This window comes from Lolium rigidum, chromosome 7, assembly GCF_022539505.1.
Source record: "Lolium rigidum isolate FL_2022 chromosome 7, APGP_CSIRO_Lrig_0.1, whole genome shotgun sequence".
Classification (NCBI taxonomy): domain Eukaryota; kingdom Viridiplantae; phylum Streptophyta; class Magnoliopsida; order Poales; family Poaceae; genus Lolium; species Lolium rigidum.
The window spans coordinates 284404417-284422363 of NC_061514.1; the positions used below are offsets into that span (position 1 = coordinate 284404417).

The window sequence follows — 17947 nt, forward strand, 5'->3', positions numbered from 1 at the left end:
CCAACCATGAAGGTGGTAGATCTCTCTTGCTTCGGACAAGACGGACATGCATAGCAACTCACATGATATTCAACAAAGAATAGTTGATGGCGTCCCCGGAAGCATGGTTATCGCACAACAAGCAACTTAATAAGAGATAAAGTGCATAAGTACATATTCAATACCACAATAGTTTTTTAAGCTATTTGTCCCATGAGCTATATATTGCAAAGGTGAATGATGGAATTTTAAAGGTAGCACTCAAGCAATTTACTTTGGAATGGCGGATAAATACCATGTAGTAGGTAGGTATGGTGGACACGAATGGCATAGTGGTTGGCTCAAGTATTTTGGATGCATGAGAAGTAATCCCTCTCGATACAAGGTTTAGGCTAGCAAGGTTATTTGAAACAAACACAAGGATGAACGGTACAGCAAAACTCACATAAAAGACATATTGTAAACATTATAAGACTCCATACCGTCTTCCTTGTTGTTCAAAACTCAATACTAGATGTTATCTAGACTCTAGAGAAACCAAATATGCAAACCAAATTAGCAAGCTCTAAGTATTTCTTCATTAATGGGTGCAAAGTATATGATGCAAGAGCTTAAACATGAGCACAACAATTGCCAAGTATCAAATTATCCAAGACATTTTAGAGTTACTACATGTAGTATTTTCCAATTCCAACCATATAACAATTTAACGAAGAAGAAATTTCGCCATGAATACTATGGGTAGAGCCTAAGGACATACTTGTCCATATGCTACAGCGGAGCGTGTCTCTCTCCCATAAAGTGAATGCTAGGATCCATTTTATTCAAACAAAACAAAAATCAAAAACAAACCGACGCTCCAAGCAAAGTACATAAGATGTGACGGAATAAAAATATAGTTTCAGGGGAGGAACCTGATAATGTTGTCGATGAAGAAGGGGATGCCTTGGGCATCTCCAAGCTTAGACGCTTGAGTATTCTTAGAATATGCAGGGGTGAACCACCGGGGCATCCCCAAGCTTAGAGCTTTCACTCTCCTTGATCATATTGCATCATACTCCTCTCTTGATCCTTGAAAACTTCCTCCACACCAAACTCGAAACAACTCATTAGAGAGTTAGTGCATAATAAAAATTCACATGTTCAGAGGTGACACAATCATTCTTAACACTTCTGGACATTGCATAAAGCTACTGGACATTAATGGATCAAAGAAATTCATCCAACATAGCAAAAGAGGCAATGCGAAATAAAAGACAGAATCTGTCAAAACAGAACAGTCCGTAAAGATGGATTTTATTAGGCCACCAGACTTGCTCAAACGAAAATGCTCAAATTGAATGAAAGTTGCGTACATATCTGAGGATCATGCTCGTAAATTGGCTTAATTTTCTGAGCTACCTACAGAGAATTAGACCCAGATTCGTGACAGCAAAGAAATCTGTTTCTGCGCAGTAATCCAAATCTAGTATTCACTTTACTATCAAAGACTTTACTTGGCACAACAAAACACAAAACCAAGATAAGGAGAGGTTGCTACAGTAGTAAACAACTTCCAAGACACAAATATAAAACAAAGTACTGTAGCAAAATAACACATGGGTTATCTCCGAAGAAGTTCTTTCTTTATAGCCATTAAGATGGGCTCAGCAGTTTTAATGATGCACTCGCAAGAGATAGTATTTGAAGCAAAAGAGAGCATCAAGAGGCAAATTCAAAACACATTTAAGCCTAACATGCTTCCTATGCATAGGAATCTTGTAAATAAACAAGTTCATGAAGAGCAAAGTGACAAGCATAGGAAGATAAAACAAGTGTAGCTTCAAAAATTTCAGCACATAGAGAGGTGTTTTAGTAACATGAAAATTTCTACAACCATATTTTCCTCTCTCATAATAACTTTCAGTAGCAACATGAGCAAACTCAACAATATAACTATCACATAAAGCATTCTTATCATGAGTCTCATGCATAAAATCATTACTCTCCACATAGGCATAATCAATTTTATTAGTTGTAGTGGGAGCAAATTCAACAAAGTAGCTATCATTATTATTCTCGTCGAGTGTAGGAGGCATAGTATAATTACAACAAAATTTACTCTCCATAGTAGGTGGCACCAAAATACCACTATCATTATAATCATCAGAAATAGGAGGCAAAGTATCATCAAAGAAAATTTTCTCCTCAATGCTTGGGGGACTAAAAAGATCATGAAAACCAGCTTCCCCAAGCTTAGAACTTTCTATATCATTATCAACAATGGTGTTCAAAGTGTTCATACTAATATTACTACCAGACATGCAAAGAAGATTTCATAGGTTTTTTAATTTTCGCATCAAACAATCCATGTTTTAAATCAGGAAATAGAATAAGAAGCTCACTCTTGCACATTATGCCAAACTAGTGTAAACAAGAAACAAAAAGATGCAATTGCAGGATCTAAAGGAAATAGCTTCGAGCACACACACGACGGCGCCAGAAAAATACTTTACCTGGGACCGTAGTATGAGTGCCTTTTACCTTTCCTCCCCGGCAACGGCGCCAGAAAAGTGCTTGATGTCTACGGGAGCTTCTATTCTTGTAGACAGTGTTGGGCCTCCAAGAGCAGAGGTTTGTAGAACAGCAGCAAGTTTCCCTTAAGTGGAGCACCCAAGGTTTATCGAACTCAGGGAGGAAGAGGTCAAAGATATCCCTCTCATGCAACCACCGCAACCACAAAGCAAGAAGTCTCTTGTGTCCCCAACACACCTAATAGGTGCACTAGTTCGGCGAAGAGATAGTGAAATACAGGTGGTATGAATAAGTAGTAGCAACGGCACCGGAAAAGTGCTTTGCCCGGGACGAGTAAACAAGCGTAGTAACGCAGCGAGTAGTAACGCGATAAAACAGTAAACAAGCAGCGATAGCGATATTTAGGAACAAGGCCTAGGGATTAGACTTTCACTAGTGGACACTCTCAACATTGATCACATAACAGAATAGATAAATGCATACTCTACACTCTTGTTGGATGATGAACACATTGCGTAGGATTACACGAACCCTCAATGCCGGAGTTAACAAGCTCCACAATAATGCTCATATTTTAGTAACCTTTAGTGTAAGATAGATCAAAAGACTAAACCAAGTACTAGCATAGCATGCACACTCGTCACCTTCATGCATATGTAGGAGGAATAGATCACATCAATATTATCATAGCAATAGTTAACTTCGCAATCTACAAGAGATCATGATCATAGCATAAACCAAGTACTAACACGGTGCACACACTCGTCACCTTTGCACACGTGCGGGAGGAATAAAACTACTTTAATAACACATCACTAGAGTAGCACATAGATAAATTGTGATACAAACACATTGCAATCATAAAGAGATATAAATAAGCACCTCACTATGCCATTCATAACGAGTGAGTAAGTATTCCGTGAAATATAGCCTAAGAGACCCACACGGTGCACACACTTGTCACCTTTACACACGTGGACAAGGAGTCTCCGGAGATCACATAAGTAAAACTCACTTGACTAGCATAATGACATCTAGATTACAAGCATCATCATATGAATCTCAATCATGTAAGGCAGTTCATGAGATTATTGTATTGAAGCACATAGGAGAGAGATGAACCACATAGCTACCGGTACGACCCGAGCCTCGATGGAGAACTACTCCTCCTCATGGGAGCAGCAGCGGTGATGAAGATGGCGGTGGAGATGGCAGCGGTGTCGATGGAGAAGCCTTCCGGGGCACTTCCCCGCTCCGGCAGGTGCCGGAACGGAGACTCCTGTCCCCCGGATCTTGGCTTCGCGATGGCGGCGGCTCCGGAAGGTTTTCCGTATCGTGGTTTTTCGCATCGGGGGTTTCGCGACGGAGGCTTTATATAGGCGAAGAGGCGGCGCAGGAGGGTCGAAGGGGTGGCCACACCATATGGCGGCGCGGCCGGGGCCTGGGCCGCGCCGGCCTATGGTCCGGGGGCCCGGTGCCCCCCTCCGGTCCTTCCCGGGTGTTCCGGATGCTTCCGGTGAAAATAGGAACCCGGGTCTTGATTTCGTCCGATTCCGAGAATATTTCGTTACTAGGATTTCTGAAACCAAAAACAGCGAGAAAACAACAAGCGGCACTTCGGCATCTTGTTAATAGGTTAGTTCCAGAAAATGCACGAATATGACATAAAGTGTGCATAAAACATGTAGGTATCATCAATAATATGGCATGGAACATAAGAAATTATCGATACGTCGGAGACGTATCAAGTACTTGGGAATGCCATCTTTTACTGCTCTCATGGCGGTGAGCCCAAGGGTTAATAAAGAAGGATATGAGTAATTACACTGCTGGTTGACATGTTACATAGAAAGCAATTCAAAGGAGAGTTCATACGAAATATATGTATACTCATGTTGGCTTACTAAAAAATATATAAGGCACTTTTAAATTGAATTTTTTACCATTGATGAAATGAAACTAAACTTGTTTGATATATCTTTGATTGACAAACCACTCTCATGGTATAAAGCTTGTCACCTAGGTACATTTGACACCTGGAAAAATATCTACTGCATTTTTAATTCTATTTATCCTGAGAATAAATCTTATAGAGCAAGGTGCGTGATTTGTAACTTCGGAAATAAGACAAGTAAAAAACTCGTTAAAAGGTTAAACAATGTTTCATACTTTACTTGATAGTTGTCCTCATCATAATTTGCCACCCTAACTAGTTATATTTTTTTTGAGGACTATGTGATGAGTGTTGAGATAGACCTTGCATTTGGAGGAGCTTTTATGGAATAAACTATTTCTCAAGCTTGTGAATTGCTAGATAGAATCCGTAACGATAGAGAAAATTAAGCGTTACATAAGGGAGAAGAAAGAGGAATATAACTTATCATGATCACATTAGATCATTATCCAAGATTGGTAAAGTAGATGAGTTGAGTGGAGATTTCCATCTTGATTCTGACATTGTTTTGCAAATTATAAAAACATGTATTGAACGTACCTGAAAAAGCGGGAACACTTCTGATGAGGTAATTAAGAAAGAGATTGTGGTTTAAACCATAGGTCAAATCCAAAAAAAGTCCACCATATGTAGAACCATTAACTTTCCCCGAGACAAAGAGGAAGCCAATGCACTACTATACCAAATATTGATGTACTGGTCAACAAACTAGTTGGACATGAACCTTCAGTGGACAACGTAAGAGCATCCCCACTCGTTGGCGCTCCCCACGCCCAAATCCGGCGAAATTTTCGTCCGGATTGGAGGAAGATTTGGCGTGGGGAGTAGTAGTTTCCCAGCCGCGTGCCCGGGCGAAGTCGACGATGCGAATTTTAAAAACGGAAACTTGACAAACTACGGCTAAATTCGGGTGAATATAGACTAAATTTAATGATATTTAGACTAAAACGGGAGGAGTTCATACATAGAGGCCGAATTCGACTATATTTCGAATTCGGCTAGGGGAATGCAAACGCTAATTTTAAAACACGGCGCTCTACATGCCGAAATGGCGGTAGAACACCGTGTAGTCGCCGTCGCCGTCGTCGTCGGAGCCGTCGTCGTTGGCCTTCGGCTGCGCGGCCTGGCCGCTGCGCTGCCTGGCCGGCGTCTCCCACCCCGGGGATGGCTTGTACCCGGTCGTCGTCGGAGGACTCGAGGTCGACGACGGGGACAGCGACGCCGGATGGAGGTGTCGCAGGACGGCGGTACCGCGCGAAGTCGTCGTTGGCGGTTGGAGTGGCGCGGGCGGCGAGTTGGCGTGCGGCGGCCGAGGTCCGGCAGCCGCCGCCGCCGCTCCTCCTCCCTGGCGCTCCCGGTCGCGCCCGGCCCGGCCCGGTGCGGCGTCGTCCGCGCGCTTCTCCTCCTCCATGTCGTGCAGCGACCTGGCGATCGCCTCCGCCATCGCGGCGTCCTCCGCGCGCTTCGCCTCCTCCTCGGCGAGCTGGCTTGCGGCGGCGGCCTCTTTCTTCGTCTTCTTCTTCCGGCCGTTCGCGGCGCGGAAGGCTGTTCTCGGATGACGAGGGCGCCGCCGCTGCGCCTCTCGGTCGCCGGCGGAGACGCCGGCTCCTTCTTGACGCGCACCGGCGTCGAAGGCGACGTCGCCTCCTCCCTCTTCACCGGCGCCAAGGATGACCTCGGCGCCGATCCGGAAGACGACGAGCTGGCAACCATGCGCCGTGGCTGCCAGACGTTTCCCCGACGGCGGCTCGCGATGCCCTCGATGCCGATGGAGGGGGCATCGTGAGCACCGGGAAGTTGCCGCCCTCGATGTGCTCGAGGACGGCCTCGAGTGTCCGGCCGGCGCGCTCCACCACCGTCGGCGGCCCACGGCGTTGTTGCGCGCGAGTGGAGGCGGCGGGCCGTCGTAGGCCGCCAGCTCCCGCTCCCACCGCCGGAGGAAGTAGGAGTTCCACCGCGTGTAGTTGTCGGGGTGGTGGCGCGGGTCGGCGCGCTCCTCGTCGGTCGTCGTCATCCTCGCCTCCTCGATGGCGACGTCGAGGGCATGGCCCTGCGGCGGCGGCGGGATCGGAACGCCGCCGGCACTTAGCCGCCGGCCGCCTCGGGAGGCCTCGTGTCCGGCGGGCGGGGGTACCCCGCCCGGCGGAGGAGGTGCCCCTCCCACGTGTGCGGCGACCGGCGGGGAAGCCGTTGTTGGCTGCGCCGTCGTCGCCGTAGAACGCCATCTTGGGAGTAGAGGAGAGTGGAGGGAGAGTGGAGGAGAGTGGAGCACGGGGTGCGCCTCGCGGTGATCGGACCGGCGTATATAGGCGTGGGCGGCGCGGGGATTAAATGCCGCGTGGATTGCGACGCGTCCGCGGCGAGCCGACCGGCGGCGGCCTTTAGTGCGCGCGGAAGACGATGCGTGCGCGGAAGAGCGAGCGACATTAACTCGCCGCGTGGCCGGCGAATGCGCACCGGCGGCGAGGCTTTACGGCGCGCGGAAGACGATGCGATGAGGACGACGATCGGCTTCTCTCGCCGACAAGTTGGGGCCACCGGACGCGCGGAAGTTTCCTCGCCGTTTCGCGCGCTTTCGTTTCGTCGGAGTCCCGGCGCTCCGGGGGCCGGGGATGTCGTGGGATCGCCGGATGGATTTAGGCCCAAATCCGGACGAAAACGAGGAACCGGGGGCGCGACTGGGCCGAATTTCGCCGTCCGGATGGAAAAAACGCTCGCCGAGGGCCTGTTCGGGGGGACGAGTGGAGATGCTCTAATTAAACTAGAGAAAGAAGCATTGTATCCCATCAAAAGTAAGACTAAAGGTAAATGATATTGGTATACCTATATTGCCCCGCTCTTCTGGAGGAATCTCTTGCAAGGGTTCACGTGCTTGCTGACAGGTCAATTAAAACTCCTTATGGCATCATTAATAATGTTCATGTTTTTGTTGGTCCCCATGTTTACCCTATTGGTCTCGTTGCTATTGACATGCACATGACCACTTTTGTCTTACCGAAAGACTTTCTTGAACATTGCACGGACAAATATTGATTGCAAGAAAGATATTATATCTCAAGTTTGGCAAGAAAGATATTGATTGCAAGAAAGACTTTCTTATCGTTTCTTGATGACAACGAACTCTGCAACTAAACCGATATACTCGCTCCGTATTGAAATGTAGATTACTGAAATAATTTGGTATAACGTCTTATACTAGTAAAATACAGTGGGAGTAGACATCATACCGGCTTTAATGTGGAAACTTGTCCCAATCCTTTTTGCAACTGAAGACGGAAGCTATGTTTGTTTACGGCAAGCAACAACTCGAAATTTAGTGTTCATAACATGCTTCACAAAATATAATGCGTGATGACAGAGGCCAGATTGTGACATGTCAATAAATTGCCAGTCTTGCTCTAATAAAGGCGCAACGTTTGCCACCACGTTTATCGGGAAAACAAATGCAGCTTCGTACAAGTTTTCGTCATAAGAAATTGCAGCTTGCAAGGTTCTGTTAGGGTAGGTCCAGCTTGCAAGTCAGTTGTACGAGTACAAGATTACAAGTACAAGAGCTTGTAGAGAATACGATTAGTGGAGATTATCCAGTCTCGGTCACTTTCCTCCCTCCCCAGCCGAGCCGAGAGACCGGATCACACACCGTGCTTCCCCGCGAAGTAAAAAAGAAGAGCGAGAGTGGCGGATCACACCGCCGCACACGCGTCACCATCCCGTCGTTGCGGTGGGCGGCGAGGTCGGAGCGGAGCCGGTAGGTGGACGCAAACCCAAGCGTGCGAACGAGCCTCCCTCTTCCTCCCGTGCTCCCTCATCATCGGCGAAAAAAACCAGAAACTCGACGCAACACGCGACGCGACGCGCGGGACGCGTGCTCCGCCTCCCTTGCCGCCCAGATCCCCCACCCCCATCTCTCGCGCGGGCGCACCAGGTGTCGGACGGCGGGAGGAGGTGAGCGCGCGGGAGGCAGATCTGGGGAATCTGGCAGGAGCGGCGGTGGGGCTGCGGGCGCGGGCCAGGGCGGGCGGCTGGGCGGACGGCGCGGAGGACGACGGGGCGGACGGCGACGACTGCAGGCTCAGGCCCTGGCGCCGCAGGCTGCTCGCGTCCATGGCGTTCTCCTGGCCATCCGCCATCCGCCTCGCCGTCGGGGCCATCCTGCTCTGCGCCGTCGGGGTCGCCGTATTCACGCTCCCCGTTGAGAAGGTAAGTGCGCCCCCCTGCCTGCCCGATTCCCCCATCCCGATAGTTCCGATTTGATTGGCTATTACCTGATGTTTTAGATAGATTGTGTGTAATTTGTGACCTGTGCCGCTCGGAATTTGGTCCCAAATGTAGCTCCGCCCTGGCTCCTGCTTATTAGATGTATTCCATCCATAGGCTACTCGTTTTTGTTACACTTTTGACCTTTGTGGAAAAAATAGAGGTACGGTATCACATTCGTGCTACAATATGGCTTCAAAATCTCCTGGCGTATGGGTCAGTGCCTGCTTGTATCATTATACAAGTTCGAAATCGTTACAAATGTAGGCTTGCGTAGGGTACAGTAGACTAGCCAATGCATTTCAAAATACAGTAACGATAATGCTACCTGATCAGGGAAATCATCACTAGGCCGAAATTATCTGAACCACGCAATTACTAGTTTGGAAGTAGTTGACCCATGTGAGTCATCAAGGCTTTAATAATCTGTAACTGGTACTCGTTTGGACGCCCACCTAGTAGGTATTTTAGGTATTTGTACCGTAAGAACGCAACATCAGTCCATAGGGTACACCCTTTTCAGGCACTCTGGTATCTGACGGTCTTAATCGATCTGAATTCATCCTTCTCGTGATAATGAATCAATTAGGATGTGTATGCTTATACGCCTGTAACAGTCTCTTCCAAACAGTCCCAGTTACATCTTTGGCCCCTTCAGTAGTGCAATTCATAGTATAACTTCGAAGTAGAGATTGTAATTGTCCATGTGAAAGTGAAACCACTTTCTTCGTACTGTTTCCCATGTTAAGATTCTGCAACTGTATCTAGTTTGCCACTTAATGCTGTGCACCTTTCTCTTTGATAACATTCATGCTTTGCGAGAACCGCTTGGTTAGTAATCATATGTTCGTCTGTTGGTAGATAATATCGAATAGATTTAGATTGGGACATGAATGGAGAATATGCTGGTCACTGCTTCTGTTGGCTTTCATACATTCATATGATGATGATGTTAGACCATGTTTATGGAACGGAACTGCCTATTGCTTGAGATCCTCTTTGAATCAAATGTCGGTGCTAGTCCTGAGCTTCCACTTCAGAATTTGTTCAATCTCGAAGTGTAATATTCTCTGAAATTACTCTGATAGTGTTTTATTGTGCTTAGTTTAGACAATAATCCAATATACCTCTTCTTTATCATTTTAGCTGGAATCTAATGTTTCTCCTCCTTACCACAAGAAACATTTTTTTCCTGCAAGTGCTTACTCTTCTCATTTTATTCACAATGACTCTGGGTATTTCATTGACAGATTTTGAAGCATTTTCTTATTTGGATCAAGGAGAACTTGGGTGCATGGGGTCCTTTGGTACTGTAAGTACTCAACTCTCTGTTACTTGAATTGGTCTAGTGAACAACCGAACACAGTGTCCTACCCGCCATGCACACGACTTAGGCATTACATTTTTTGCACACATGTCCACCTTCATAACTCACTTTGAGTAGACCAACTCTCCAGCGAACAGAGATATCCTGAAAAATCTAAAAGCCACACCACACAACACATACACACATGCAGGGAGGGGGAGGTGTCTGATATTTGGTTTACATAGCTGAGATATTGCTTAAGTTCAATAGTTCAGTTCCATCTTTCAAATGCCATTTCAGATATAATGCTAATAATTGTGATGATGTACATTACAGGGCCCTTGCTTATATTCCTTTGACGGTCTTAGCTGTTCCAGCCTCAATACTTACAGTAAGTGAGATACCAATTTATGTTAGCATTTCATTCTGACAGAACTTCTGTTTTCTGTGTTCTCCTCTTCATCTGACATAGTATTTTAACTGGTTGACTGATGTGCGTTCTCTCCTTGCTAGCTTGGAGGTGGTTATCTGTTTGGCCTACCTGTTGGGTTTGTTGCTGATTCTATTGGAGCAACAATTGGTGCAACTGCTGCATTTTTGCTTGGTAGAACGGTAAGGATGAATATAAATGCTTTTATAATTTGAACTTTGAATTACAAGTTGTCACACATGACTCGAACAGCCCAAGAACCAGTCACCAATTAACTGCATCACCGTCTTCCAGTCTCTTCTCTCATATGATGCGAAACATATATGATAGGGTGCACTTTTTTATCTCATTTCTAAAATATAATTACATAAAGAAATCTGATAAAATACACGTGACTAGTTGAATACATATGGATATGGTTCCCCTATCTTCAATGACTTTAATTTCTGCCACTTGGTTTGATCTCATGTTTGCATTATTAATATTTTATATTCTGATATGACCTCTGCAGATTGGAAGGCCTTATGTTCTCTCCAAGTGCAAAGATTACCCCAAGTTTCAAGCTGTAGCTATTGCCATCCAAAGATCTGGCTTCAAGGTAACTCTTGCGAACTGGATGTTATAGCTTTTTGATGTGAAGAATACAGTAACTTCTAGTGTTTTGTAAATATTTCTGTTCCACGTGGTTGTTAAAACTAAGAGCTATTGCTGTGAAGAATGTCCAAATTGGATACTAGAAACCCTTGATTTCTAAAATATAATGATCAAGGAAGCATAATTTCCTTGTTTATGTGATTCTGGCTTCTGTGTCTGCTGGTTTTGTCTCCTGTGGTTCGTGAATGCCGATCGACTTCTTTTAATAGTTTTGCGCCCTGCAGTTCTGTGATTGTTTTGAAGTTTAAGTCTTGTTTTGTGTCGATCTATGTTACTGAAGTTCTTCTTGATGGCAATAAACCTAATTATGTCTTTGTTTCATATTTTTGTTCACAGATTGTGTTGCTACTAAGGCTTGTACCTCTACTTCCGTTTAACATGTTGAACTACCTGTTGTCTGTCACTCCTGTTGGCATTGTAGAATACATGCTGGCTTCTTGGCTGGGAATGATGGTATGCTCCAAGTTCTTCTCTTATTTATGTAGTTTTCAACACCATGCTGGCACATACTCGTTGGCTGCTTGGCCTATTGAAACCTCACTTTCTTATCATCTGCAATGTTGACTTAACTGTGGCCGCACCATCAGGCTTTGTGTAATTTGCTGCCTCCTGCTGTGTTATATGAGTAGATACATAATTCTCTTCAGAATTGTTACTTGGTTCCACAGTTCCTTAATCAGCATCCTACTTTCATTTGTTAATTTGTAGGCTTTGTTATCTTTAACTTTTAAGTGTTGGTATTAAACTATCAGGTGTTTTTGTCATTTTTGTTGCTAATAATATTATTTTACCAGCCAATCACTCTCGCTTTGGTATACGTGGGAACAACACTGAAGGATCTATCAGATGTGACACATGGGTGGAGTGAGATCTCAACTACCAGATGGGTGAGCAATTGAATCTTGTAGCATTTCCATAGTTTCTTTCTGATCACTCATGTTTTTGCCCATAAGCCATGTGCTATTTATTGTGCACAATTTAGATCAGTGAATTTACTCATATCAAAGCATGCAGTATATGCTTCTGTTGCATTTGGCTTAATCTGATCACTCATTGATATTTGTACCGTTTATATTTTAGTGATGAAATTTCATCACAAGTCATAACTCATGAGTATGTTGTAGTGGCATATATGTGCATATACACACTATGCTCGTTTAAGGTGAAACATTGAAGAACAATGTCCATCTAATGTGATTAATTAGGCTGAACTGTCATATTTACTTGATCTCCAATTGCATAGATGATGTCCTTAAAGTTGTTTATGATTGTCCTTTTAAAGTAGGTACCACTTTGTATACGACTTGACAACTTCTTTTCTTTGCAGGTTTTCATAGTTTCTGGCTTTGTAATGTCCGGTAAGTGCCTCTTCTTCTCTCCACAAACTTTACTACCCATTTCCGAAAAGAAATAAAATCTTTAGTTGCTTATAATCCCTCAGTCCTGTGAAAGTTGTCTTAGATTTGTCAAAATTTGGATGTATCTACATACTAAATAGTGTCTGGATACATCCAAATTCAGACAATTCTAAGACAATTTTCATGGGATGGAGCCACGGAGGGAGTTCAAATAGTTTGTTGTGTTACAAGGGTTATTCATTTTGTACTCAATCTTGACACCATGTAAATTGACATGCTTGTTGCTTGAATTTATTGGAATTTATTTTTCAATAAAACAGTGGTCTGCATACTTTTAAGGCAATTTTTACCATAGTTTACAGGTTTTTAAGACAACCTTTAGCCTGTAAAACTTTCCCTTTCATAATTTTCAGTCGAACCGTTGCTGCTATTATTCTAATTGTGAGGCCCTCATAGTTATATACTGACAACTTTTTCTGCTGCACTGGTGCAGTTCTCTTGATTATATGCGTCACAAAAGTTGCAAAATCTTCTTTGGACAAGGCGCTGGCAGAGAATGGAGAGGTCGATATAGGAACTTCGCAGCTTCCTGTGGTGGCCTCTCCCTCAGATCTGCACCAACCCCTTGTGATCAAGATTGACTCCTCGAATGAAGATCACGAGAAGTAAATCTGTTGTTTATGGGCTTTACATGTACATTCTGTGGAATCTGTAGCACTGTACTCCGTAGTTCTCTGGTTTGAGCAACACCAGGGTGGTAAAAGGGTTAAAAGAAAAGAAAAAAAGAAAGGAAAACTCTGACAGTGTGAGGTTGACTGATAGGTGACTATACTTCAGTAATACATTTTTATTTAATCTACTTGACTTTTATATTTGATGCAAGTTCAGTTGTAATATTATTGTATTGGCGTGTACAAGTTTCAGAGCTTGAATTATCAAGTACCTGACGGTTACGTCTACTTCAGAAATATTTCAGCTCATTGCGGATATTATTAACACTGGGAAGTAAACTGGATTTTCGTGTTAGTCTTGGGGAATTATGTACCAATTCATTGCTTGAACTCAGTGCCTGTCCCTGCGCGAGACCGGCGTCCTGAAGAGAAACAGAGGCACGATTCTGCGTGAGACCGGCGTTCCTCACTTCCACGCTTAAAACACCTCTCTTTCGGGATCAACGAGACGAGAGCGGCCGTCTGATAGTGCCACTTTACATTTTCGCAATACGTGACATGCATGCCAGTACGACGGTAACACATGGCCATCTGGCTATCTTTCCTTTTTGGGAAATACAATTCCTAAGGGCGAGTTTGGTTGCTTGCATGGGGTTTTCACCGCTCGTGCAATTTAGTCCCACCAAGAACTGTATGAATGAAACTAGTTTTACTTTTGTTGTGTGCTTTGTTTGGTTGATACCGAGCCCACTTTTGCATTGTGGGAAAAAACAAGCCCGTCGTTCGATGATATGTTTTAGGCTGTCAAGATATTGTACCTGTTGTTTAGTTTTGTGCAAAACATGGTGTGATAACCTCTTCCCCAAGTGCGAGGATACGATACCAGCCCATGACAAGACTACACTATAAGCTATATCATATATAGTAGACGAAGAACATAGCCGAACTTAATTTGTTCATATAATAAACACAATTCAAACGAGAGACAGATAATCACCCCAACATTCACTCATCCATCATGGTAAGGGTTGGCTCATGCTTTGGGCACTTCTTTGCCACCTTAGTCATAATGTAGTCAAAGATCATGGCCTTGAAGAAGGTTATGAAGTACCTGATATTGATGTCGTAAACAATTGCAAATCCAATTTACCTTGATCGATGGTAATCCTACCCTTGACATCCTTTAGCTTCAACATCCAGGACATGCAACTCATGTTGGTCTTCAGGACAATGGTCTTTACAATGTTGCCATCGTACTGACGAAAGGCGAAATGAATTGGAACAATGTCGTCATGGAAGTGCCCCACCTTCGGCAGCCTCCCCCCGACCTCTTGGTGGTGCCGCCTTCTTCAACATCCTTTGAGCATGATTCACCCCACATCAACACCCATCATCATCTTGGAGTACTGGAAGAAGAAAAACACAGCAATTAGAACATGCACAAGAAATTGTGTTGAAGAGATATAGCCTCATATTACAACATACAAAGCAAAGAGAGTCCCGATAAGATTAAATCAAATTTGCAACAAAATGAGCGTGCACCACTACTAGGGAAAGCCTTATTGTGGGCGCACCAAAAAAAGGCTACTGCGGGCTCACCAGAGCCTGCCGGTGGTAGTTGGTGCGCTGGCAGTAACACGATTTATCCCCGACACACCATGCCTGGTGCACCGGCGCTATGTTTTTTCAAAATTCGAAAAAAGGACGATCGAGATCTAGATATAGCTTGGGTTCGTCTAGCTCGGGTTCGTCGATGCAGTAGTAGGAGGATGCCGTCGGTGATGAGAAAAGGAGAAGGAAGGAGAAGAGGAGGAGGAAAAGAGGAGAAGGGGGAGAAGTGAGGAAGGAGAAGAGGAAGATGGCTGGTTTTGCATATATAGTCTAGGTTACTGCCGGCACACCTAATATGGTGGTGCGCCGGGGGTAAATTTTAATATTTTTTTATCAAAATCTAAAAGCTGAAAAATTCATGTTTCTGTTTTGAATTGGACGAATCCAAGAATATTCTAAACGATCATAGGTGGTTGAAATCGGATAGGAAATTTCACGTAGATACATTTTGATATAAAAAAGTTTTTCATCAAAGGTCATATGCAACCAGAAATCCCTTTTTACTGAAACATGACCTTATTCTGCATATCGAAATTCATGTTGTCAAATTTTCGGTAAAACTAGATGGGCATCTCGAAGAATTTTTTTTTGAAACTTCTATCACTTTCTTTTAGTTTTCCAAACAACTGAAAAGGCGAAATAGGGTGGTACTCTGGTGGTAGGAGCAGCTCCAGTTTTCCCCTGGCCCGAACCTCATTGACCGTCACCCCCGACACACTAAATTTTTGGTCCGCCGGTGGTATTTTGACATCACCGGCGCCTCTATAAAGTGGTGCGCCGGCGGTAAATAGCACCGTTTAGTGGGACGGAGGTAACCCGTGCGGCACAAAGGACAAGATCTTATGGACACCCTTTCGCCTAAGATGACGCCACATCTTAATCACCGGCCGTTTCAAGAAAATTCCAAACATAATTAAGCCTCATATTAATGTAGCACATAAATGGCAAAGAAGTGATCCTGCAAGACCAAGAATCATGCACAAGAAAAGTAGTTATGCAATGCACTAGGTTTTACAAAATCATGCTTTGAACACACACAACTACACAATTTAATTCGTCGGCCATTGCAACAAAATAGAGCCAAAATGAATATGTTTGGGCCTCATAGTTACACTGGGCACACCAATCCCAGGGCTAGTAACCTAGTATATTGCACAACATTTGTGTTTATACAGAGCACAAGGTTCAATAGACCATTCCTGTGACACATACTGTGAAAGATCACAATCATCGGCAGGATCATGCACAACCAATTTTGATCAATGGCTAATGAATATCATCATTTGGGCCTCATATAACAGAGCACAAATAGAGAAAATAGATGACCCTACTGAACCAAGGGTACAGACAAAATATGGTCTTTGATCATACCATTAGGTTCGGCACGAACATCCTTTCACCTACAAGTGCTATAGAATAATCATTGGCCCTACATCATATAGATGGAACCGTGAATAGTGCAAAAAAAACCCAAATGTTTCATTGATCTACCCCAAAAACTAAATCTGGCCCAATGAGGAAAAATGTAACCATAAACATCATGTATGTAAATGTAGATCTAGTGTTTACAAAGCACATAGACATAGTAGAAGAACACACCGAGCTTAATCGACCATAACCGAACATATTGACCAATAATTTACACTACCGATACAAATCTACCGTGCATGTAATTCACAAACATAGAAGTGCGCTCTCTACAGATCTACACATTTCCAACCACCAGAGAGTGGATTGAGAGCATACGAGCATACCACAATTGATGAACCTCGAGAAGCAGTAGTTGACCAGGGGAAAACACTTCGACGTCGATGTTGATGATGGCTTGCTGGCAGAGGCCTTCGATTGCGTGCTATTCCGTTGCTGCAGTGGCGCTCTTTGATCTATCGGCGACAGGGAAACCACCAACGGTGAGAGGAGAGAAAGGGATGAGGAGAGGAGAGGGCACGCGCGAAGGGGCGAGTGAGAGGGGAGAGTGGACGATGACCAGTTTATGACGCTCGTTCTTGATGCATCGCGGCAGGGGGGGGGGGGGGCGGAGCTAGGATTTGGGTATAGGGGGGGGGGGGAGCGAGCCAGAGGCGGAGTCGAAAAATTATTTTGTGTTTGGGTAAGCTGCTGGGTTATTTTCCTTGCATAACTGTCCGGTAATTGTCGCAATAATTGTCGAATCATCAATACTGGACACGACAAATTTTGAGCCTAAACCAGCATAACCATAGCTCATGAATATAAAGTTCATATAAATATCGAGCTTGAGTGTAAAAATTATTCCCGATCGGCTAGCACTTCTAGGCTTGACAATTGTGCACATAGGCAAAGATAGTTGATCAGTTTTTGATTACCAGCGTACCTCTAAATTTGAGCGATTTATCATGAATAGCTGGGACTTTCTGTTCTTCATGATGGTGATTGGTGAGGCGCTGCAGCAGTCCGCAGGATCGACACATCAGCGCAGTGGCTAGCGCGACGGCATCGCGAGTCAGTTTCCAAGCGGGTAGCTTTTAGAGCATCTCCAGTCGCGTCCCCCAAACCGTCCCCCAAACCGCGCCGGATCGAGCGTTTGGGGGACGTGTTTTGTTCGTGCCGCGTTTGGGGGACGTCGTTCCCCAGCCGCGTCCCCCAAACGCCGCTCCCAAACATTAAAAGTATTTTTTTTGGCTAGAAAGAAACTATTTAATAATATTCAAATCGGTTGAACATAAACAAATTATATATATATATATAATAATAAAAGAGCTAAGGTTTCTGCCAAAATTTTCGTCCAACTTTTTATTGGACCGGTTTACCCTCCCACAAATTCACATATTATGCACCACTGCCACGGTACCGATTCGCCGGTCAAACTAAGTCGTATCTTCCTCTGCCTCCCGATTACCCTGCCGTTTCAGTATTTACCCTCCTCGCCACCGAGAGCCTCCTCGAGCGCGCGAGCTGGAAAGCTCGGCCAACCAGAAGGAAATCGTGCGACTCTAGAGTCCTAGAGCTGCACGTTAGGCTCAATCCACCACCGCAATCGCCCATAAAATCCCAATCCTCTGGTGCCAATCCAATTCAATCGCCACACGACCCGATCTCTCCCCAAATTCTTCCGGCCCAATATCTCCCCAAATTCTTCCGGCCCGAAAAATCTCCGCTCCCCTGCCGGACGAGCTCGGTGTCACTTGAACCGCATGGAGGGAAACATCAACGGCGCGCATCTTCGCCTTGGAG

The 17947-nt window shown here is 44.7% G+C and overlaps 1 protein-coding gene across 1 annotated transcript; it reads left to right on the forward strand.

Annotated features, from left to right (window-relative positions):
• The first annotated feature begins 8527 nt into the window (after window positions 1-8527).
• On the forward strand, window positions 8528-13216 carry LOC124676574 (TVP38/TMEM64 family membrane protein slr0305). Its single transcript, XM_047212617.1, has 9 exons — window positions 8528-8647; window positions 9955-10016; window positions 10347-10401; window positions 10524-10622; window positions 10952-11038; window positions 11431-11547; window positions 11889-11981; window positions 12422-12452; window positions 12946-13216. Exons 1-9 carry the CDS (start codon window positions 8552-8554, stop codon window positions 13119-13121), a joined length of 816 nt encoding a protein of 271 aa, XP_047068573.1. The 5' UTR covers window positions 8528-8551; the 3' UTR covers window positions 13122-13216.
• The last annotated feature ends 4731 nt before the right edge of the window (window positions 13217-17947 follow it).

Bases quoted from the DNA above. Each gene is read 5' to 3' on its own strand.
- LOC124676574 (XM_047212617.1), top strand. From the start codon at position 8,552: ATGGCGTTCTCCTGGCCATCCGCCATCCGCCTCGCCGTCGGGGCCATC. The intron at 10,623-10,951 runs GTAAGGATGAAT...TGACCTCTGCAG, and splicing joins CATTTTTGCTTGGTAGAACG to ATTGGAAGGCCTTATGTTCT. The intron at 11,548-11,888 runs GTATGCTCCAAG...TTATTTTACCAG, and splicing joins CTTCTTGGCTGGGAATGATG to CCAATCACTCTCGCTTTGGT.